Source organism: Micropterus dolomieu, linkage group LG21 (assembly GCF_021292245.1).
Source record: "Micropterus dolomieu isolate WLL.071019.BEF.003 ecotype Adirondacks linkage group LG21, ASM2129224v1, whole genome shotgun sequence".
In the NCBI taxonomy this organism is placed as follows: Eukaryota; Metazoa; Chordata; class Actinopteri; order Centrarchiformes; family Centrarchidae; genus Micropterus; species Micropterus dolomieu.
Window position 1 is genome coordinate 30,299,909 of NC_060170.1, and position 19,603 is coordinate 30,319,511.

The 19,603-nt window shown below is 37.1% G+C and overlaps 1 protein-coding gene across 1 annotated transcript; it reads left to right on the forward strand.

Annotated features, from left to right (window-relative positions):
- The first annotated feature begins 587 nt into the window (after nt 1–587).
- Nucleotides 588–3,770, forward strand: LOC123960334 (transmembrane protein 132D-like). The gene is made up of 3 exons (XM_046035018.1): nt 588–615; nt 1,356–2,244; nt 3,733–3,770. The coding sequence occupies exons 1-3, from the start codon at nt 588–590 to the stop codon at nt 3,737–3,739; spliced, it is 924 nt and encodes a 307-aa protein (XP_045890974.1). The 3' UTR covers nt 3,740–3,770.
- The last annotated feature ends 15,833 nt before the right edge of the window (nt 3,771–19,603 follow it).

Consider the following 19,603-nt stretch of genomic DNA (forward strand, 5'->3'; position numbering starts at 1 on the left):
CAAAGGCTTTGGCTCAGAGTTGACGAAACATTTAACACAAAATTGTATACTCTTAATTTTGGCCTCAGAATCTCTCATAAAACAAAAAATGAAAACATTTTTAGAGTTTTTCACTGCTTAAAATGGCTTTCGCTCACTACTAGCTCCTAGTTTAGGACAGAATGTCTATATAAAAAGTGCCAAGTGAGTGATTACAGTTTTTCTCAGTTGCTTTGGTACATTTCTCAGATCAGAATTGAAATTCTCAAAACTAATTGTTCAACCTCCGCATCATCTTGTCACTTGTGCACATCATAAAAGCACTTTCTCATTGTTTTAAACAAATTGCAAATGACTTGACACACTGATGCAAATGATTATGTACAATTGTCTGCTGTTTCCTACATTATCAATTGCTTATGTCCTGCTGATCACAATGAATTATACCAGTCTCTGTGGAATAATCTTACCCCCCAAAACATCTAGTCATAAGTTCATTGCATTAGTCACTACATGCAAAATGGTTGAACACGTTGTCAAAAATCAAAGTTAAAATACTTAATCATAAATAATCATATCCTTTGCCTACAAGTATATAGCTAAACGAAATGTTGTTTCTTAAGGACCATAAACAAAGTAAGAATAGACCACAACAACATCGCTATAGCAACACTCATACCAATACTCAATACCAGTAACAGTAACAATACACAGTGAGCAGTAATATATATAGATAGACATTCTATACATGTCTATTAGAATTTTTTTGTAAATGTGTAAACCTGAATTGATGAAGATATCTGTTGTGATGTGGAAGAGAATCTGTGATACGACAGACTGGAACGTCAGCCAAAGGGGTGTATCCCATGCAATAGTCCTGTCTCTTTCTTTTTTGTATTACAATGACATGCTCTGTCAACAAATTACAGTACGAACAGTAAAAGCATAGCTGTGATTCCTGTCCTCTCTCCTGCAATGTAAAACTTTGTACTGGTGAAAGTGATGCATGTCATACAAAAAAAGTGCAGCCTTGTGGATTTTCATTGTTATATTGACAAGATGGCTAAACATTTTGACTTGCTTGTTCATAAATGAGACACAAGGACTTGTCATTCTGATGGCACTGACAAGTTCAATGAAATAAAGATTTGCTTTTGAGAGAAAGACTAAGGATTTTGAGCAAGTTATGGGCTTTTGCAGGTAATCCACTGTGTTGTGCTGTTTGTACTACCTGTTTCGAGAAATGCACTTACTGTTTTGCAAATGTTAAGGATGATTCGAGAAATGCACCAAAGCGAGTGAGAAAAACTGTAAGTTACAAAACGTCATCTTGTGGTGAGCTTGCCCTGACCCAACTCTTCTCTTCTGTCTTTTAGTAGCCGACTGTCGAGTCTTGGAGGGATTGCCGAGATATTCCTCCATCCCCACATACCTGCCTGTCAACTACCAGGTGCTCAATGCTGACTTGGCATTCTTCCTGAAGGAAGCCAACCAGGACTTAATGAGGAACTCTAGCCTGATGTCACGCACTGAGCCCTTCTTCATCTACCAGGCCAGAAGTTTGCCCTCAGTGAACGCTAGCTATGGGCCCCTCTCTTTGGAGCAGCCTGTCCCTTTAGAGCTCCTACAGGCCCCAGGGACATTTCCTGCCTCTTCCCTTTTTACTGTCAACTGGAAGGTGCAGACCTTTATCATGAATACCAGGATTCACTTGGCCAAGCCCAAAGTCCAGGTCCTGTTTTATATCGCAGGCAGGGACTGGGACGACTACAGTGCCATAGATAAACTGCCCTGCGTGCACATGTTTGCTTTCCATGAGACCCAGGAGGTGCGTGGCACTTGCCAACTGAAGGGGGAGCTGGGGCTGTGTGTGGCTGAGCTGGAGCCGTTGGCCAGCTGGTTCAGCCCACCCAGTGTAGTGCCAGGGCGACAGAGGAACCTCGAAGTGTCCGAGGGCACACCAGTGGAGCTTTACTACATGCTGCAGTCCACAGAAGGAGGGGAGTGCCACTCAGAGGAGGCCAGGAAGGACAGCTTCATTCGCTCAAGCCAGGAGGGACTGTTTGGTTCCTATACCTCCACACCACTGAGAAGGATCGGTGGTGTGAGGCTCTACCAGAACCCCACTCCACCACTGCTTGCTGAACACAGGCTGGATAATAACTTTATGGTCATGGTGCCAGCCACACCCATGAGACAGAGGGAAACCATCTCTGCTTTTATCACTGTGTCAGCCTACTCTCCCGTGGAGATGTTTACTCTCAGGTAAGAATGCATTTCTTTTTGTTCTTCTGTGAAGTGTCTGGCTGGAGACTTTCCCTGTCAGTCTCAGACTGTGGAATTCTGCAGTCTATTTTCTTTAGATTTTATTCTTCCTTTCAGGAAGTATCCACACTTAGATTTGTTGTTTTTTAAATATGTCCACAATGAAATTTTCCCCCCACAAACTACTACTAGACATTTTTATTTTTATTTTCTGAAGTCAAACATCTGAATGAGCATGAAATGATGATTTGATTGCACCTCAAAAATACCACCTGTTAACCAAGGTAAATCAAAGTAATCCTTGTCCCGCTGCACTGAGACCGTTAATAAAGTCAGTATTGATTGTGAAGGCGTCTGACAACATAAACGTAAACACAACTGTGTGATTGGCTATATTTAATTCCATCAGAAAGAGAGAGAGTGAGAGTGAGAGGAAAGGTGATTTCTTAAACTGCACATCTTTAGCACAAGTCTACATCTGTGAAGACATAATTTTAGAAAAGTCATCTTTATTATCACATGTAATCAGACAGGTGTGTAACATAATAAGCAATGAGGAACAAAGAACAAAAATCAGCTACCGCACACTGTTGACACAATGATGAATTAGTTCAATAACTACTTTTAATTTTTCAGTCAAGCGACCTTAATCATGCATTTGATGTAAAAAATGACTGCAAGTACACACTCACACAGGACAACAACCCAGCGTACTCAGCGTCAAAAAACCGGACTAATAATTATCTCTATTTTTTATTGGGTTTGTTATTGAAAAATCACATGAATAAGCCTTTAATTAAAGTTAAATTAAAGTAAGAACGTCAATTGACTTGTGTGTGTGATTGTGGGGGGGGGGGGGGGGGGGGGGGGTTATGTGTCAAAACTAGTTCTTTGCTGGGACCAGTTACTAGGCAACAAGACTCCAGGAAGTTGCTTTTCCTGACCGAGAAACAGTCCTCCACTAAGCTCATATTTACACTTTAGTTTAGTTTTGTGGAGATAAACTCAACAAACAAGACATAATTACTTAGTTACTGAGATTCAAAGGTGTTTGTGGGGAAATTTGGTTACCTTTGGACCGAATCAGTGCTCCAGTCTTTGTGCTAAGCTAAGCTAATCAGTTGCTGGCTGCAGCTTCACTACTGATAAACAACAATATTCTTGTGGCCGATGAGTTTTTTCATTATTTGAATCTCCCGTTTGCACACCTGCAGTTCATGCTCATTGTTTCTACAAACATCCTCTTTAGGGCAAAGTTAACAGAGCCAAATGTATAAGAAAGGAAGTATCCAGTCTGTTAATAGCGATGAGGATACTGATGAACATGGTGATATTGATTTATAGTAGCTCTGTGCTGGGCGTCCATCCACTGACAATAATAAAGGGGCTACAATCAGCATCATAGCCGGCACCGCAGTGACACTGACGATCAAAAAGCTGCAATGTGGAAAACCACTCACTTGTAACCCCCTGCGATGTGTTTCACAGCCCGTGATGGAGGAGAAGACATGTGAGACACACACAGATCATCAGTCTTGGCAAGAAGGCAAATAAGTGTATACTCCTCTTTTAACTTTTGTTGAGACTGTGTTGTACTAACTCAAATCTGGCTGTGAGACTATATCCAACAGAATATTGGACTTATATGTACATTATAGTATTATACAGTAGTTTAGTTATTGATGTGCTTTGTAAAAAGTTTTGTTAACTTCATTGTTATTACTAAAGTTATTTTGTTGTTTCTGTCTTTCATAGTGAAATAAAGAAAGAGCAGAGTTATCTCTCGGAAATACTTGATTCAGCGGAGCTGTTGATAGGTCTAATTACAGTGAACAGATGAGACAAAATGATTTAGATAATTAACATGCAATGCAAATGAGGATGTCATTAATTAAAATGCATGTCCATTAGTGTAATGACTGAAGCCGATCTTAATCACGCTGGTTTAGAACATTTATAAACCTTCGGAGATGATGAGAAGAGGGGTCAAGCCAATTTGTAAAGGAAAACAAGCTGAATGCTGAATTTCTGCTTAGGCAAGGTAAAAGCAATTTCAAAATGAAATATATAAAGCTGTACCGCTCTGATTTTCTTTTTCCAGTTGTTTACTAATGAGAATTATTTACCTGGCTAACAAAAAAGATAGAGTCCAAATTGGAGCTAAGGTAAACAAGTTCACAAAAGCTATGAGGTTTTAACAAGCCATACAAACTCTCCAGATACATGTCCTTCCCGTGCTTCATTTAATTACCGTCTACTTGTCCTGCAGTGATAAGACATTGGAAACTTTTTCTTTTTCTTTTTCTTTTTCTAAATTGAGAAACTCTGAAAGATTTCTTTCATCAGTCAAATGAACAGGCCAGGCTGGCCACAGAGGCAATGCCTGTGGTGTTTTTATTTGGCAGCGTAGCTCATGGCAGGCGCAGGTTGGCCATCTGAGAGCGACAGATATGGAAAGGCCTCTGTGTGGTCCTAGGTGATAAGGCTGTCCTCATACATGCATTTGTTAGGACGCTTAATCACCAGAGCGAGAAGACTTTGATCTCTATATTCACAACATCATTATCATCTGTGTACTACACACTTATGTGTCAGCCATTGTTGGCTGTGTAGCCCTGAATGCAGAATGAGCTTAGGATCCTGTGAAATCTGTCAAACAGACCTTCCGCTACTTTAGTTTGAATGTTTGTTAGTTCCCCCGTTTTTGCACATTTAATAACAAAATCCAAGGCCAAGTCCTTCATATGCCACTTGTTAGTTTTAAACCACAATCAGCGTGAGCATGGGTAAACAACACATCAGTATTTCTTTCAACATGTGGAAGAAGAAGCGTACATTTAACAGAAAATGAATGGCCACAGAGTCCTTTCCTCTTCTTCATTTCAGTTTTCACCTTTGTGTCATCCATTATGCTAAAAGGCTCATGCTGTGATAGATGTTATGCAATGAAAGCTAATTTCACATATTTTTAATAGCCAATCATCCGACCAATTTATTGCTTTGTGGATGCCCAGCATGTTATGCCTTGCTGGAGTATTTCTGTCTTGACATGCTACTTTTAATTTGATGGACTCTGATTTCATTTGACTCCATCTGTGTTAATAGGGTATGTCACTCAGAAACGTCTGGAAAGTTTTACTTATTTTACTGCAATTTACTTTGCTAATATTTGGAGGGATTTTCAAGTGGAGCGGTAAATAGTTGCTTCTTTTAGTCGCTATCTTGAGTCATCCTGACATACAAGTACATTTCTATTTCCTGTCCCCTCTTGTTTTGATTGTCCACTGAGAAAGCTGACATGATTTAGAAAACTGCTTGAGTGATTATGTAAAAAGACTATTGTGTTCATAATGTATTTTTTGTTTTTGTTTTTACATTTTTAAAGATACATTACCATCCTCTCCATGGCATGCCAAGGTGTGGGGATCCAGTTTAGAGGACACCCGTGTTCAAAAATATGCCCTTGATACTATGAGGCTCTTTGGGATAGCACTGTGCATAATTCACCAAATAATCTTATTTAAATTTTAAGCTATCACTCATTTCAGTCTGTGCTGAATGTCTGAAAACACACATTATCCTGTTATCTTAAGTTGTGATTGCCCACTAAATGAATCTGTCCTTGAGCAGGCTGATGATTGTGACTGTGTTTGTGAAAATTGTACAGCCATGTGAGGTTCAGTTTGTAGTAGCAAAATTCAAAAACCAACACTAATGTTTATGTAGAGAAACAAGAGAGAGAAGGAACTACTTCAGAAAATAACACATTGTTATTTCAAATCATTCCATGTTTTCTCTCTGTAGAGAGAACATTATCAGAATACTACGGTACTTTATTTGCATACAACCCACCATATCCACATCAACATCACTAACAACTGTTTTCATTGTAGAATGCAAGTGAGAAACAACAATGATGTGGTTAGTCTTCACAAAATATCCATGCCAGTGTGTTAAATATTTGACAATTACTTCAAAAGGGGTGCAACATTTTTAATTGATAATAATAATTATAAAAACTGCATGGTATAAAAGCAAATGATGAGCCATAATTTTATGAATCTTATAAGCGAAATGTAGGAATACCACTGAATTCATGGCACTGAAATATTTTATTTTGAAAACCATGTTGCTCATTTTATGTAGTTTGAATTCCCCCCACCAAATTTTTACTTTTTGTGTTTCAAATTCAGATGTCCAATATTCAAAGGTTGCTCTGGTTCAGTGAGTCAAAAAAATAGCGAGTCGCTAAAATGTGAAAATTAGAATTAATTGCTAAAATTAAAGCAAGACACTGAAATTCAAGATGAAAAATTTAAACTTGAACATCAGGACCAGGATGGGCTACTCGTTCCACTTAAGGCAGATTGGCTTATGTGACTGACTTATTTTTATTTTTTTAACACACACACACACACACACACACACATGCTTACTATTTTATTTATTTATTTTATTTTAATATATTTTTAATTTTTTTTAACACAAACAGTTGATTGATGTAGTTTGTATGATGCTTTGGCAATATTGTTGTTACCCATTCATGCCAATAAAGCTAATTTAAATTGAATTGAATTGACTGACAAGGCATAACCCAAGGCTGGCCCGTGGCAAAGGTGACATATCAGTGTTTCCCAAAGCCCAAAATGATGTATTCAGACGTCTACCTTTGTATAGGCCGTCCTTTACAAACTAACTTGATGATGATAGACAAGACACATCAGGAGCTAGGTGGCTTACCTAACCCTGTCTCCTACAAATTCTATTTGTATAACATAGCAAGTACATTTTGAGAGAAATGTTTTGCTGCCTAAATTTTGTTTTCTTTTAATCAAAATAATGTTTTCAAAGAACTTATGTATCTGCAGTTGCAAATTCATCATACAGAAATTATCTATAAAATCTTACCTCATGAAGTCTTTCATTTGTTTTTCTGCAGTATCTGCTCTTACAATCATAGTTCACAGCAACTAAAGCGTGATTACATTTGTTAAAAATAATGATATGCCATTACACATCAACCAGTTAATTACATACATTAAATTACACGTTACACATCCAGCAGTAATTTCATTACAGTTGAATTATAATCCATAACATTTTATAATGGTTTCAAAATGGCTTGTCAATGTTAAAGGACATCATCAAAGTATAAATGATTGTGAACAAAGATGGATTAAGGGAGATTAGCTCTTTGATGGCATTGTATTCCTTTGCTGTATTCCTGCTTTGATATGTCCCTGCTTTGTTGTGCTACATGAGAAACGGTATCACATCATAGTCTACTGTAGAGATGTTTTATCATGAACACGATTAACTGTTTGTGATGTCTTCAAAGAATAAAGACATTTCTGCACACCAGCAGATTGTGCACTGTTACAGTGGAGTCGAATTATGGAAAATACATTGAAAAGACACTTAGGCTTTAAGGCCATTACATTTAACATGCAAATAATGTATAAGACATTATCATAATGTTTTCTGCGAGCAATTTTTATTGTTATATGTCGTTGATAATTCATTATTATCCCTCAGTATTAGATGGTTCATATGCAAATTATTGTAAAGGATATTTCCTCCTGCAGTCTCTAGTGCTATAAAGAAAAAACACAGAGCACAAAAGGAAACTGCTCGATTTTCTGTCTTGGTGCAGTGCTACCATAAAGCATGAGTCACTGTACAGTGAGGGTCATTACATGTGCATTGTCCTCCCTGGCTCTGCTCAGCCATCACTGGAACAATAGTTTAGTCGATTTAAGTAACATTTCATGAGAGCAGATATTCTCCCTATATTGTCTGTCTCATGTCTCTGACCGATAAACTGGAGTGCTAAAATTATTGGCTGATATGAAATAATTGCTGATAAATTGGTATTAACGGTTTATAAATGACGATTAAAAAAGAAACCGAGAGACGAGTGATGGATACTTCAATCATGTTATGAGTGTTGTCGTTGCATAGTTTGTCCACCAGAAGGAACTATGCAACTCCCCTGTTGGCAACACAAGAGTCTGGAACACTACAAATCCACCACAAAACACAGAAACACACAAAATGGCTGAACACGTGAAAAAACAAGGTTAAATAAAGACAAACAAGTATACAGCTGAACAAAGTGTTCTTTAGTACAGACAATGGTGCATAGACAAAATAAGAATGTGTGTGCGTGCGCGTGTGTGTGTGTGTGTGCGTATACATACATACATACATAGAGAGAGAGAGAGAAAGAGCGATCGTCTAGATCATAAATGTCTCCTTACTGTAATTGATGAAGATATCCGGTGTGATGTGGATAAGAATCTCTGACCCTCAGCCTAAGGAGTGTTTCCCATGTTTACATTTATAATTTTGGAATTTCTTCCGTTGGGCAATGCAGTGCTGTAAAACAGTCCTTTCTTTTTCTTTTCTGCATCACAATGATATGGTCTGTCAACAAATTACAGTACAAACAGTAAAAATTTAACTGGGAATCCTGTCCAATCCCGTGCAATGTATAACTTTATACTTTTTAAATTGATATGCCATATTGAAAAAGTGCAGCCTTGTGCAATTTGAATCATTCTCATCAAAACCTTGGCCAAAGTTTACATCAGAAAAGAGTTAAAGACTACACTGTTATATTGATAACATGCCTAAACATTTTGACTATTTTGTTCATGTTCATAAACAATGACAAGAACTTGTCATTCTGATGGCACTGACATGTTCATTGACATAAAGATTTGCTTTAGAGTGATAGACTAAGGATTTTGAGCAAGTTACAGCCTTTTGCAGTTAATCCACTGTGTGCTGTTTGTTCGATATGTTTCGAGAATTGCACTTACTGTTTTGCAAATGTTAGAGATATGTTGAGAAATGTACCAAAGCGAGTGAGAAAAACTGTAATGCGGATAATCTTTGTTTATGATTCTGAAAAGAAGGAAAAAGAGAATATCGGCTGACTTATTGGAATATTGGATTTTAAAATCCTCAAATATCAAATTTGGTATTGGTCTTTAAAATCCTGCCAGACAAAAAGTTCACATTGCACTCCTGTAGGACATTGTAGGACACATTGAATGAAAAAAGATGCCGCAGAACCAGTTATATCGTCTTGAAGAAGTTCATAATGTACGATGCTGAACTTGAATTATGTTATAGGTTAACTGTCTGACACTCCACTGTAGTTCTGCTTTCTGTTTATGATGCAGAGTAAAGTTTAGGAATGAGAGTGTATTGGCTAGTGAAAAATGTATTATTTTAACTAATTACTTGAGATCCACCTGTTCTGCGTTTTGTCAAAACTGACACAAATCTATCAAGTAAGATTGAAATCAAACATTAATCATGGGTGCGAAAAGATAAAATATCTAAAAAGTCAGACTATCCTTCCTTCAGCCTAAAGAAAATTTTAAATTAGCCCCCCTAATCATTTTCGTCCCATAAGAAAAAACTTTGATGCATACACAGTAGAATCAATATAAAAATATGGAATTTTCTGATCAAGCTATTGTAGAAAAGCTACAGATTTACCTATGTGCAATGAACAAATTAATTTAACCTAAACTGATAGATAGTGCTTTGACTTCAGAGTGTTAGATCTCACAAGTAGAAATTCTTACGAGTCTAAAAAAAATCTTTGTTTGATCTTGCTCCCATGGGTGTTATTTGTCTTGCCTTTAAAAGGCGCTGAAATGGGAAAGATTGGAATACAATTGGTTGCAATGACACAAAATTCTGTGTTGTCACAAGTGCGGAGATAATAACTGTTATCGCTATGGTTGTCCTTTCATCTACGTTTTGTATGCATGTATTTGTGTGCGGTTGAAGGATGGGGAAGCTGCGCTACCATGCGTGTATGTATTCTCTGTGGATTTTGGTGTGGCAGATGCAGGTGTTGTGTGTCCAGTACATGACAGTGTGGTTTAGCTGATGCAACCAGAAACACTGCTGGTCTTCTGCATGCAGTTTTTTTTAATTGTTTGCCTCCTGTTGAGAACATTCTACCAAACATGTGTTTGTAAATAGATTTCAATAAAACTGTCAGACTTCTGCAATCACATTGTGTATGCATGTGTGTCTGTGACATGTCTGGGCACTGTGCTTTGCTCACACTGTGAATACCAAAAGTACTGTATGAGCGGCTGTGATGGAATTAATTTGCCTCGTCTTTAAAAGCCAGCGCATCAGTGAACAAATTATCTACCATTACGCTTCATTATGTGTGCTGATGGACAACAGTGACTAATATATGTAAGTGGCATGACCTAAAATATCTGCAGGGGTGGTATAAAATAGAATAGAAGAGAATTATTTTCCGGAAAAGGGTTAAAGACCTTATTTTCTGTGGTAAAAGTTATTATTCCGCAGATCTATATACACTTTCAAACATGGTATGAGTTGAATAATTGTTTTGTAAGATATAATTTGTACCCCGCCTTTTGTGTCAGCTGGGATTGGCTCCAGCCCACAGACTGTGTAAGATTACCCGTAGGTTTGTGGACTGCTGTTTTGAAGCCTTGAGTTTGGCCGATAGGGCGCTGCAATATTGATTTTTTGCAATCAGTGGCACTCGACATGACCATATGACGGTGGCGCTATTGGTCGTGTGTGGAGCTAGCCAGCTTGCTTAGCTAGGTGCATTTGTAATTCACGTCATTGTCATTTTAACTGTCATTTTAACAGGGCTGATAATTTTGTGTAGAGAACAACAGGCTTAAAACTTAATGTACTCTCCAGAGAAAGGATAAGCAGATGATGATGGATGGATGGATATTGTGCTTCCTTAGTCTATATATACATTGATGATATATTTCAAATACAACTTTTAAAAGGGATAGTAAGTGATTATAATCCAGTACAGTTCTTGTTAAATTCAGCGAATATTTCCTGCAAACTCTGTAAATGGAAAACAAAGAAAGTGGTGTGGACTTTGCTACACAACGTTGTTCCAGCCAATCAGCAACAGGTGGTGTTAGTGCTTGTGCACAGGAGTGATGAGGGTGGGTGTGTGGGGGTGGGGGGAGCAGTGTGAGAGAGAGTTCTATACACTGGCACATTTGAACATGCTGGATTCCACAAATCCACGAAGAAGGAGAGATGGCCAAGAAACAGCCGAGGAGAAGGTCTGAAGAGTAGAAACAGAGAAGAAATTACCAGGCAAGGGCAAAGGTGTTTCAGTGCTGGATAGATTTGATGTGTTGGTTTGGCAGTTGAAAATAAATATCAACAATTCTTCTGCAGAATGACTTACTATCCCTGCTGTCATCATCCCTTCTCTGGATAGGCCTACTGGCCGTGATGTGATTTCTTTGTAGAATGACCACACCATAAGGAAATCTAGAGTTCAGCCAAAGCTAATATGAGGCTTTAGCAGTCAGAGTTGGCCAAATCTAATGGGTATTAGAAAGGTATACTCTCTTTAGTGCGATGCTCTGTCTTTGTGTTTTCCTAGATAGTGTCCCCTTGCTGAGATGAGGGATATGTCCTGGTAGTCACACGTACAACAGGTACAGGTTTGTTACCAAGCATCAGCAATAAAACCTACACCTGTTTGCTAGAATGAATTTGTCTCTCTGAAGACTCATATTCACTTCATGTTGATTTCAGAATGCATTTTTCCATGGAGCAAAGACTGTGGTTTTTGTCCTCCATTTTTTTTAATGAAAATACTTCATACCGACATAGAGGGGAGCATTGATGATTACAGCAATGCATGACTCTTTCAATGTACATCTGGCATGTGAGTTTTAGATAGGATTAAAAACATCCAAACCTCTCCTTTCATGTTTAAAACCAGAGACAATAGTGGAAAAATGCTCATCACTTATCAGAGTTCAAACTCATGTCTTCAAATTGCTTGTTATTTGTCAAAAAACTAAAATATTCAATTTACACTGATATAAAACAGAAAAGCAATTCTCACAGAAAAGCTGGGATGAAAAAATAATTGTTTTTGCCTGATAATTGGCAAAAATTATTAACTTGTTATTGAACTAGTTGCTGATTAATTTTTCCGTCAAAGATTCAAGGTTAATTTATTTGTCATTTTACAGTTGTGTAATGAAATGCAAGTTGTAGTTCCCTTTATAATAATGATTAACTTTAATATAATACTGATAATTGATGAATCAACAAATAGTTTATACAGAATTCCTCAAACTATCCTTCCGCTTATGAACTAAAGTGGCTTACAAGGGACAATAGTTATTCACATGACATGACAATTCAGTGTAAGGAATATGTTGGGAACATGTGCCCCCCCTGATTTTTAATTATTCTAACACATTTCGCTAATTTGCACATCAATAGAATAATTTAATCTTCTAAATCTACACTCTTCAAACACACACTCAGGCCTATCGTCAGAAGTCAGCTTTAAGCATGTTGTTTCAGATCCAAGCTTGTAGCTGCCTACCACTAATGCCTTGAGACAGATGTCCCAATAAAACTAATAATTCATAGAAAAAATGCTCAGGTTGAGAAATGGACAACAAAAAATGGCAGCTAGCTCAAGCCAAGTAGGGTAACCCAGCACATAAGACCACAACACACAGATCAACTCAGTGGTCACATATTCATATCCGATTCATTATAGTGAAATCTCATTTGAAAGCCATTATCATTGGCTATAAACAGGCTCTGAATCAGCAGCCACTGGCATGGGGTGCTTCTGCAGGGGAGAATATATGATGAAAGACTAAGGAAATGCCTTGTCATTTATTGGCAGGCACTGAAGCCATAAGCCATTTTCCTAAAACAGCCTCTCCATTTGAAAGTGGGAGAAAAAAGCACTCCGGGGACCAGATGTAGATGATTAAGACTAAACCTATCTCAGAGAGCGTCTTCAAACACGCATTAAATAAATCTTGTCAGATGTCTCCTAGTCGTTATGAATAATATCTTTGTAGTTTGTTTATATTTAGTTTGTGTGAGGTTACAGTGTGATTTGGCAACCTGCAATGCGTGTGCATTTCCAAAACAAACTGTCTTCTATGCTGTTAAAGTGGCTAATAGTGTCAGCTGCAGATGCTTTCTGGGGCCCTCTTGGAAGCAATAATACACATTCTTAAATAAAACAACAAAAACAAAGCGCAACACTGAGAGCTGTCTTGTTTTTTGTGGTAAGGAGTCTTCCCATGTTTTCATTAAGGCAGCACGATGGGTGCTCAAGGTGTCAAACATCAATGTCTCTTATGCTGAGCTTGCTGATTTAAATTTGTCCCATTATGTTTGTTGCATTTTTATTAGCCTGTAGAGTGTGCAGCCTTGCCAGTGGCTAACTAAGGTCCTGTTAACAAAAACTGCATACACAGAGACATTGCTGTAATAGAGCAGAGTGGAGCTCCATCAGCACACAGTTCCATGGGGGGCTCTATCATCCGCCTAGGCTCCTTCTAGTCACCCTCTAAGTGAAAATACAGTATTATACACCCAGGAATTAGCTTTCATATATAATTAGGCAGCAACACAGATATACTTTTTGCTTACTCGATAGGAACCAATGTCTGCATTCATAATTATGACATTATAAATGTGTCTCAGAAGCACAGAAAAATAATCCAGTTCTTTGTGTGGTATTGTTAAACATCACATGATGCAACTACTTTCACATTACAATCAACAATGCTAATGTATTTTTCTCCCACCACTTCAATACACTATAAAACTTGTTCAGCAACAATTCACAAACATGTATTGTGAAGAAATACTAATGTAAAGACAGTAAATGCATAAGGGTTTTTAAGGGTTGTTATTTGCAGGAAAAAACGAGAATTGCCCGTGTGTTTCGAAAGGAAGGGCAAAACAGAAAGTGACTGGGTTGGGGGTTCCACAGACCAACATGCCAATCATCAAAAGTGGGTATCAACCTTGTACAGTCGTTTAAGAGCTAAACACATTACACGTGAATTGTATTTTTTTCTGAGTAAGCAGTTAGCGTTAAATGTATGGAATTATATTTGTGCTTCAATTCTGAGCATGCAATAGGACATATTAACCACCGGAAACTATATGCACATAATTTACAATACTGTGCAAAAGTTGTAGGCAGGTAAAAAGTGCTGTGCTTGGAAAAATCTTAATGGATTAAATTTTTTAATTAACAAAATACAAAGTGAGTGAACAAAAAAATCTAAATCATATCAATATTTGGTGTGACCATCCTTTGCCTTCAACACAGCATCAATTTCTCTAGGTACACTTGCACAGTCAAGTCAGGATTTTGTAGGCAGGTGTATGATTAACCCACTGCACCAAACAGGTGCTGCTGATTATCACTTTAATATGTAGGTTAAAAACAATCATTAATGGAAACAGAAACAGCTGTGTGGGACGACTGAAACTGGGAAAGGAACAGCCAAACTCTGCTTACATGGTGAGACTGCTGAAGACAGTTTACTATCAAAGTCATGGACAATGACGAGATTGGGCACAGTGACAAGACACAAAGTACTGCATCAACAAGGTGTGTCGCATGTAGGAATTTCATAGCAGACAGGGGTTTCCATACGTGCTGTCCAAGCTCAAAGAAATGGGCAACGTTGAGTAGGGCTGAACATCCATCTATCCATCCATCGTCAACCGCTCATCTTGCATACAGGGTCGCGGGGGGCTGGAGCCAATCCCAGCTGACATCGGGCGAAAGGCGGGGTACACCCTGGACAGGTTGCCAGTCCATCGCAGGGCCACACAGAGACAAAAAACCACTTAGGGCTGAACAATTAATAAAAATATTATCGAAATCGCAATATTGGCCGACTGCAATTTTCAAATGGCAAGGGGGTGCGATATATGAGTCATTCCACAAAACCGGTACGATTTGGACTTTCACCTATTCAAATTTCAAATTTCATCAAAATGTTTTACTTTTGCTTTACTAAAGCCCAAAATTTGTGACAGCAACCTTATAATTTTTAAGTAAAGATTTCAGAAATAGTTCCACCAATATGAAATTACTTTTTCATAAACTTAAATTTAAAAAAATAAATAAAAATGTAGGGGTGACGGGGTTGAGATTGGTAACGGGGTTGAAGGGACACATCCAGCTTAACATATTATAGTTGTTGTTTTTTTTTACTGAAATACACTGTATGTATATAATTGTGTAACCATTTAAGGGCAAAAGATTAAATTGCAGTTAGGTTTTACAGTTGGGTTAACCAACTGCAATCTTTCTATTCATTTCAGGAATGGGAGGACATTTTGGCTAGTTTTCTCTTCTTCAAAGGGCTGTTTGAGGGTTCAGGCTAGAGTAAATGTTAGAATTTGGTTTAGGTTCAGTTTAGGATTGGGGTTAGGCATTTAGTTGTGATGGTTAAGGTTAGGGATAGGTCAATGAATATTCTCACAAAGATAGAAGTGTGTGTGAATGTGTGTGTACAAGGTAGATTTATTTGTCATTTTACATTTATAATGAGATGAAGTTTGTAGTTCCCTTTGTGCTATTCACATAAAACAAACATTATGGGTGGAAGGGTGGATATTAGCCAAGTTTTCTTGAGAAATACAGCCAATTCTGAGCTTGTGAAAATCTTGGCAGAACACACAGCTTTTACATGGACATTATTACATTTAACATGTGCATGTGGCATAAGACTGTTAATCAAATGCAATAATGCATTAAAATAATTGGATAACTTCCCAAATAAAGTGTTAAAACACAATCCAACACAAACGTTATGTTTCTATCCAAAAAGTAACGGGTTTGTGATTTTTTCCTTAAGATGGCCCCTGCTCTAAATATGGTAAATAATTGGAGAGCACATAGTATGCAGGAGATCATCATATATACTGTATATATATTGTTAAAATAAGAAAGATCATTTTTACAAGTACAAGTCATACATTTTAAAAAAAAAAAAAACATTAGCAGCCAAAAAGCACATATAGATGTTTATGTAAATGAAAAAATGTATGGACTTTTTTATAATTCTGTTAGTCATATTCTAAGTACACTTTCATAGAAGATCATGAGGGACATGACAAAATAGGTGGTGTCAACTGAAAAAACAAGAGAGAATATTTGATATAAAGATTATGTAATGTTTTATACTTCATTAAATTGGATAAAAAGCTTTTAAAAGTAGATATTAGTGACCCAATAGATGAAATACACTGAAAATGGTCAGAGGGACTCAAATCATATCGATTTCGTGGAATGACTCATTTGTCAAAGATTAAATGTGTGTCAAAATACCATTTTAAATTAAATATTGTGCTACACAGATGTCCTAGCATACACATCCCAACAGGCTTAAGAAAAGAAGCATTCTTTGTTTGGTACAAATTCTCTCACAAATTGCACCATAATAATTTTGAAATGTTTTTCAATAATAATTAGAGAATAATCATATAAAAAATGATCATGCCCTCTAATAGTAATAGTAATAATGTGATCGGCCACGGAAACTTCCTGTAGCAGATGAAAGTAACATCATGCTTACTTCCCTTCACAATCGGAAGATGTCCAGCAGTGCCATCAGCTCGGAGCTGCAGAAAACAGTGGGACTCTGGTACACCCAACTACTGTTCAGAGAAGTCTGGCCAGAAGCGCCATTCATGGAAGACTTGCTTGGAACATACTTATTGATCATGCAATACCATCAGGGAAGCATCTGATTGGCCCGAAAATGTGTTCTGCAGCACGACAACAAGCCCAAACATACAGCGAAAGTCATTAAAAACTATCTTCAGCGTAATGAAAAACCTGGAAGTGATTGTATGGCCCCCCACAGACCCCTTATCTCAACATCATTGGGTCTGCCTGGGATTACACAAAGTGAGAGAAGCAATTGAGGATGCTTAAATACGTTAGTTATCCAACATGTTTGGGCCCACCTACCTGCCTTCAAAAACTAGAAGAATTGATGCTATTTTGAAGACAAAGGGTGGTCCCAGCAGATATTGATTTATTATATTAGATAGATTATATATTAGATTTTTCTTCTGTTCATTCCCTTTGCATTTTGTTAATTTATTAATATATTAACATGTCTATTTGCATTCCACATCTGCCTAAAACATTTGCACAGTGCTGTTGATTCTATAGAGAAGTTATGTAAAGAATAATTTAATTTTATACATCTATTTGCATACACAATAATAACCTCTCTCAGGTAGCTTCACTAACTTACCCTGTGCTTTCAAAAAACTTTTTCTGTGCTCAAAATGTCCCATTGTCTGCTCACAATCAAGATACAAATATAACTCCGCAGACAGGTAAAAAAAATAAAGAGAAAGAGAAAAAAAGGTGCAAAATTTTATCCTGGATTCGAGCAGCTGTCTCAAAGTTGTCTAAACTACCAATCATCCAGAATTGACTTAAAGATTATTTATCTTTCTGTTTGATCCACCGATTACATTTGCAACCGCCCTGACCTACTATTACAGGTAGATTAACATGCTAATTGAATGTTGACGAACATTAAATGCATTTATTGAACCTCACAATCAAATACCCTGTTGGAAGGCTAATAGAGGCCAAGCTCTCACCACTGATGAATATTATGACAAGAACAGTGCCTCAGAGATCAGAGAATATGTTTCCTGCTCTCTACATTATACATGCAGTGGTAATTATATCTTTGTAGAATGACTGAATTAAATTACAATAATTCTATGTGTTATTCAGCGCTTATTAAAGGGTCAGTTTATTCAATCCCCAGTCTTTTACTTACTCTTTCTTTTGCCCCTCTCATTTTTATTCCCTTTTAAGCATAAACCTGATCAAAGCATTTACTTATAATTAAGCTACACCCCATTAGCTTGTAGTTTCATGATTAATTTAGGGTCAGTATATTATGGATTCTTCCAGGCTTATAATAACAGTTGTCCATCCCAAAGTCCTGATTTATATTTAGATATACAATTCAAATGTAATTTATTATCATCTCTTATTAAAATGAATAAATTATAATTTTGATTTAGTTTAATACCCTAATCCAGGGTCATATGCACAATCTGCGGCAGATGTAGGGAAGAGAGGCTAACCTCGTGATGCTCTTAGTAATACAGTATGTCAGCAACTACACTTAAACCTATTACTATTTAGACTATTTGGCCCAGTTTGATTGTGTCTTCCATTAGAACCTGAATGATGCCTCAGCTTATTAGTAGTCCGGAAGTACAGAGATATGATTTAATACTGTTTCTTGGAGGGAATACAGTAAGGCTAAAATGAATTATTATTCATTCTCATGGACTTTAATGTGCCCTTAAAACTCTGTAATTGGCACTGTAAACTGCTTGCATTATATCTTCCATGTCACCTGTAGCCACTTATTCACTGACAGTGGCTAATTATCTCAGTTAGTTGCATTTTTGCTGTTTTGGGTAGTAAATAAAAAAGTAGTCAGCAGTGATTCACCAGGGATCCTTCACTACTGCGTTTTTCTGACATCCAGATAAGAATAGAAATAAGAGGATTATCTTTCCACCACACATAAGTGTAATCAAATTTATCAGATGCTTAGTAGATTAAAAATTGGAAGACATAGGACTTCATTTTTGTATGCTGAATGCTTCTTCTTGTTCTTTTTTTTACTTTTTACTTTAGATACCTAATCTCCAAATACACCCCATGACAATCTGTCTTAAAGAAATGGTTTGTCATTTTAGGAAATATGCGTATTTGCTTCCTTGCCAAGAGTTAGATGAGAAGATTGATACAACTCTTATGTCTGTAATGTAAATATGTTGCGAGAGCACTTGTAAGCACATGGTCAGCTCTGACCAGCATCTCTAAAACTTAACTTAACTAGTTTTTTGTCTCATTCATTTAATCTATACAAAAAAGCTTAGGTACTACTCATTGGGGTGTTACAGGTGTTTATGTCAGACTATTTCTTGGCTGGGCCCAGTGAATTCAGCAGTGGAATTCCTGGAATCTCGCTTTGTTTTTTTCATGGGTAAAATGAATGAGACATAATGTGTTAGTGAGGCTTAGAGGCGCCGGAGGACAGATTCAGTTATCATTGGACAGAGGCAGGCTAGCTCTTTACCCCTGTTTCAGTTCTTTATGGTAATCTAAACAGTTTAGCTGTATTTGCTGTACAGAAATGTACATGTGTAGTATCAATCTTCTCATCTAACTCTCATCAAGAAAGCAAATAAGTGTATTTTACAAACATTTTAACAAAGAAAGATATTGTAGATTGCCTCTAGCTCAATCACCCTTAAAATCTTATATTACATGCACACAATTTTGTATTGTAATCCATGCTTTAGTCATCAAGCTACGATTGAGCAATTTGTGCATCTTAATACCAAAGTGCAATATGGTTAAAATTGTTTGGCAATCCAAAGTCGTAAATAATACAAATATTCAAATACTTAGACACTCTCAACCCCCCGGCTTAAAAAGACAAATTTATTGACAATG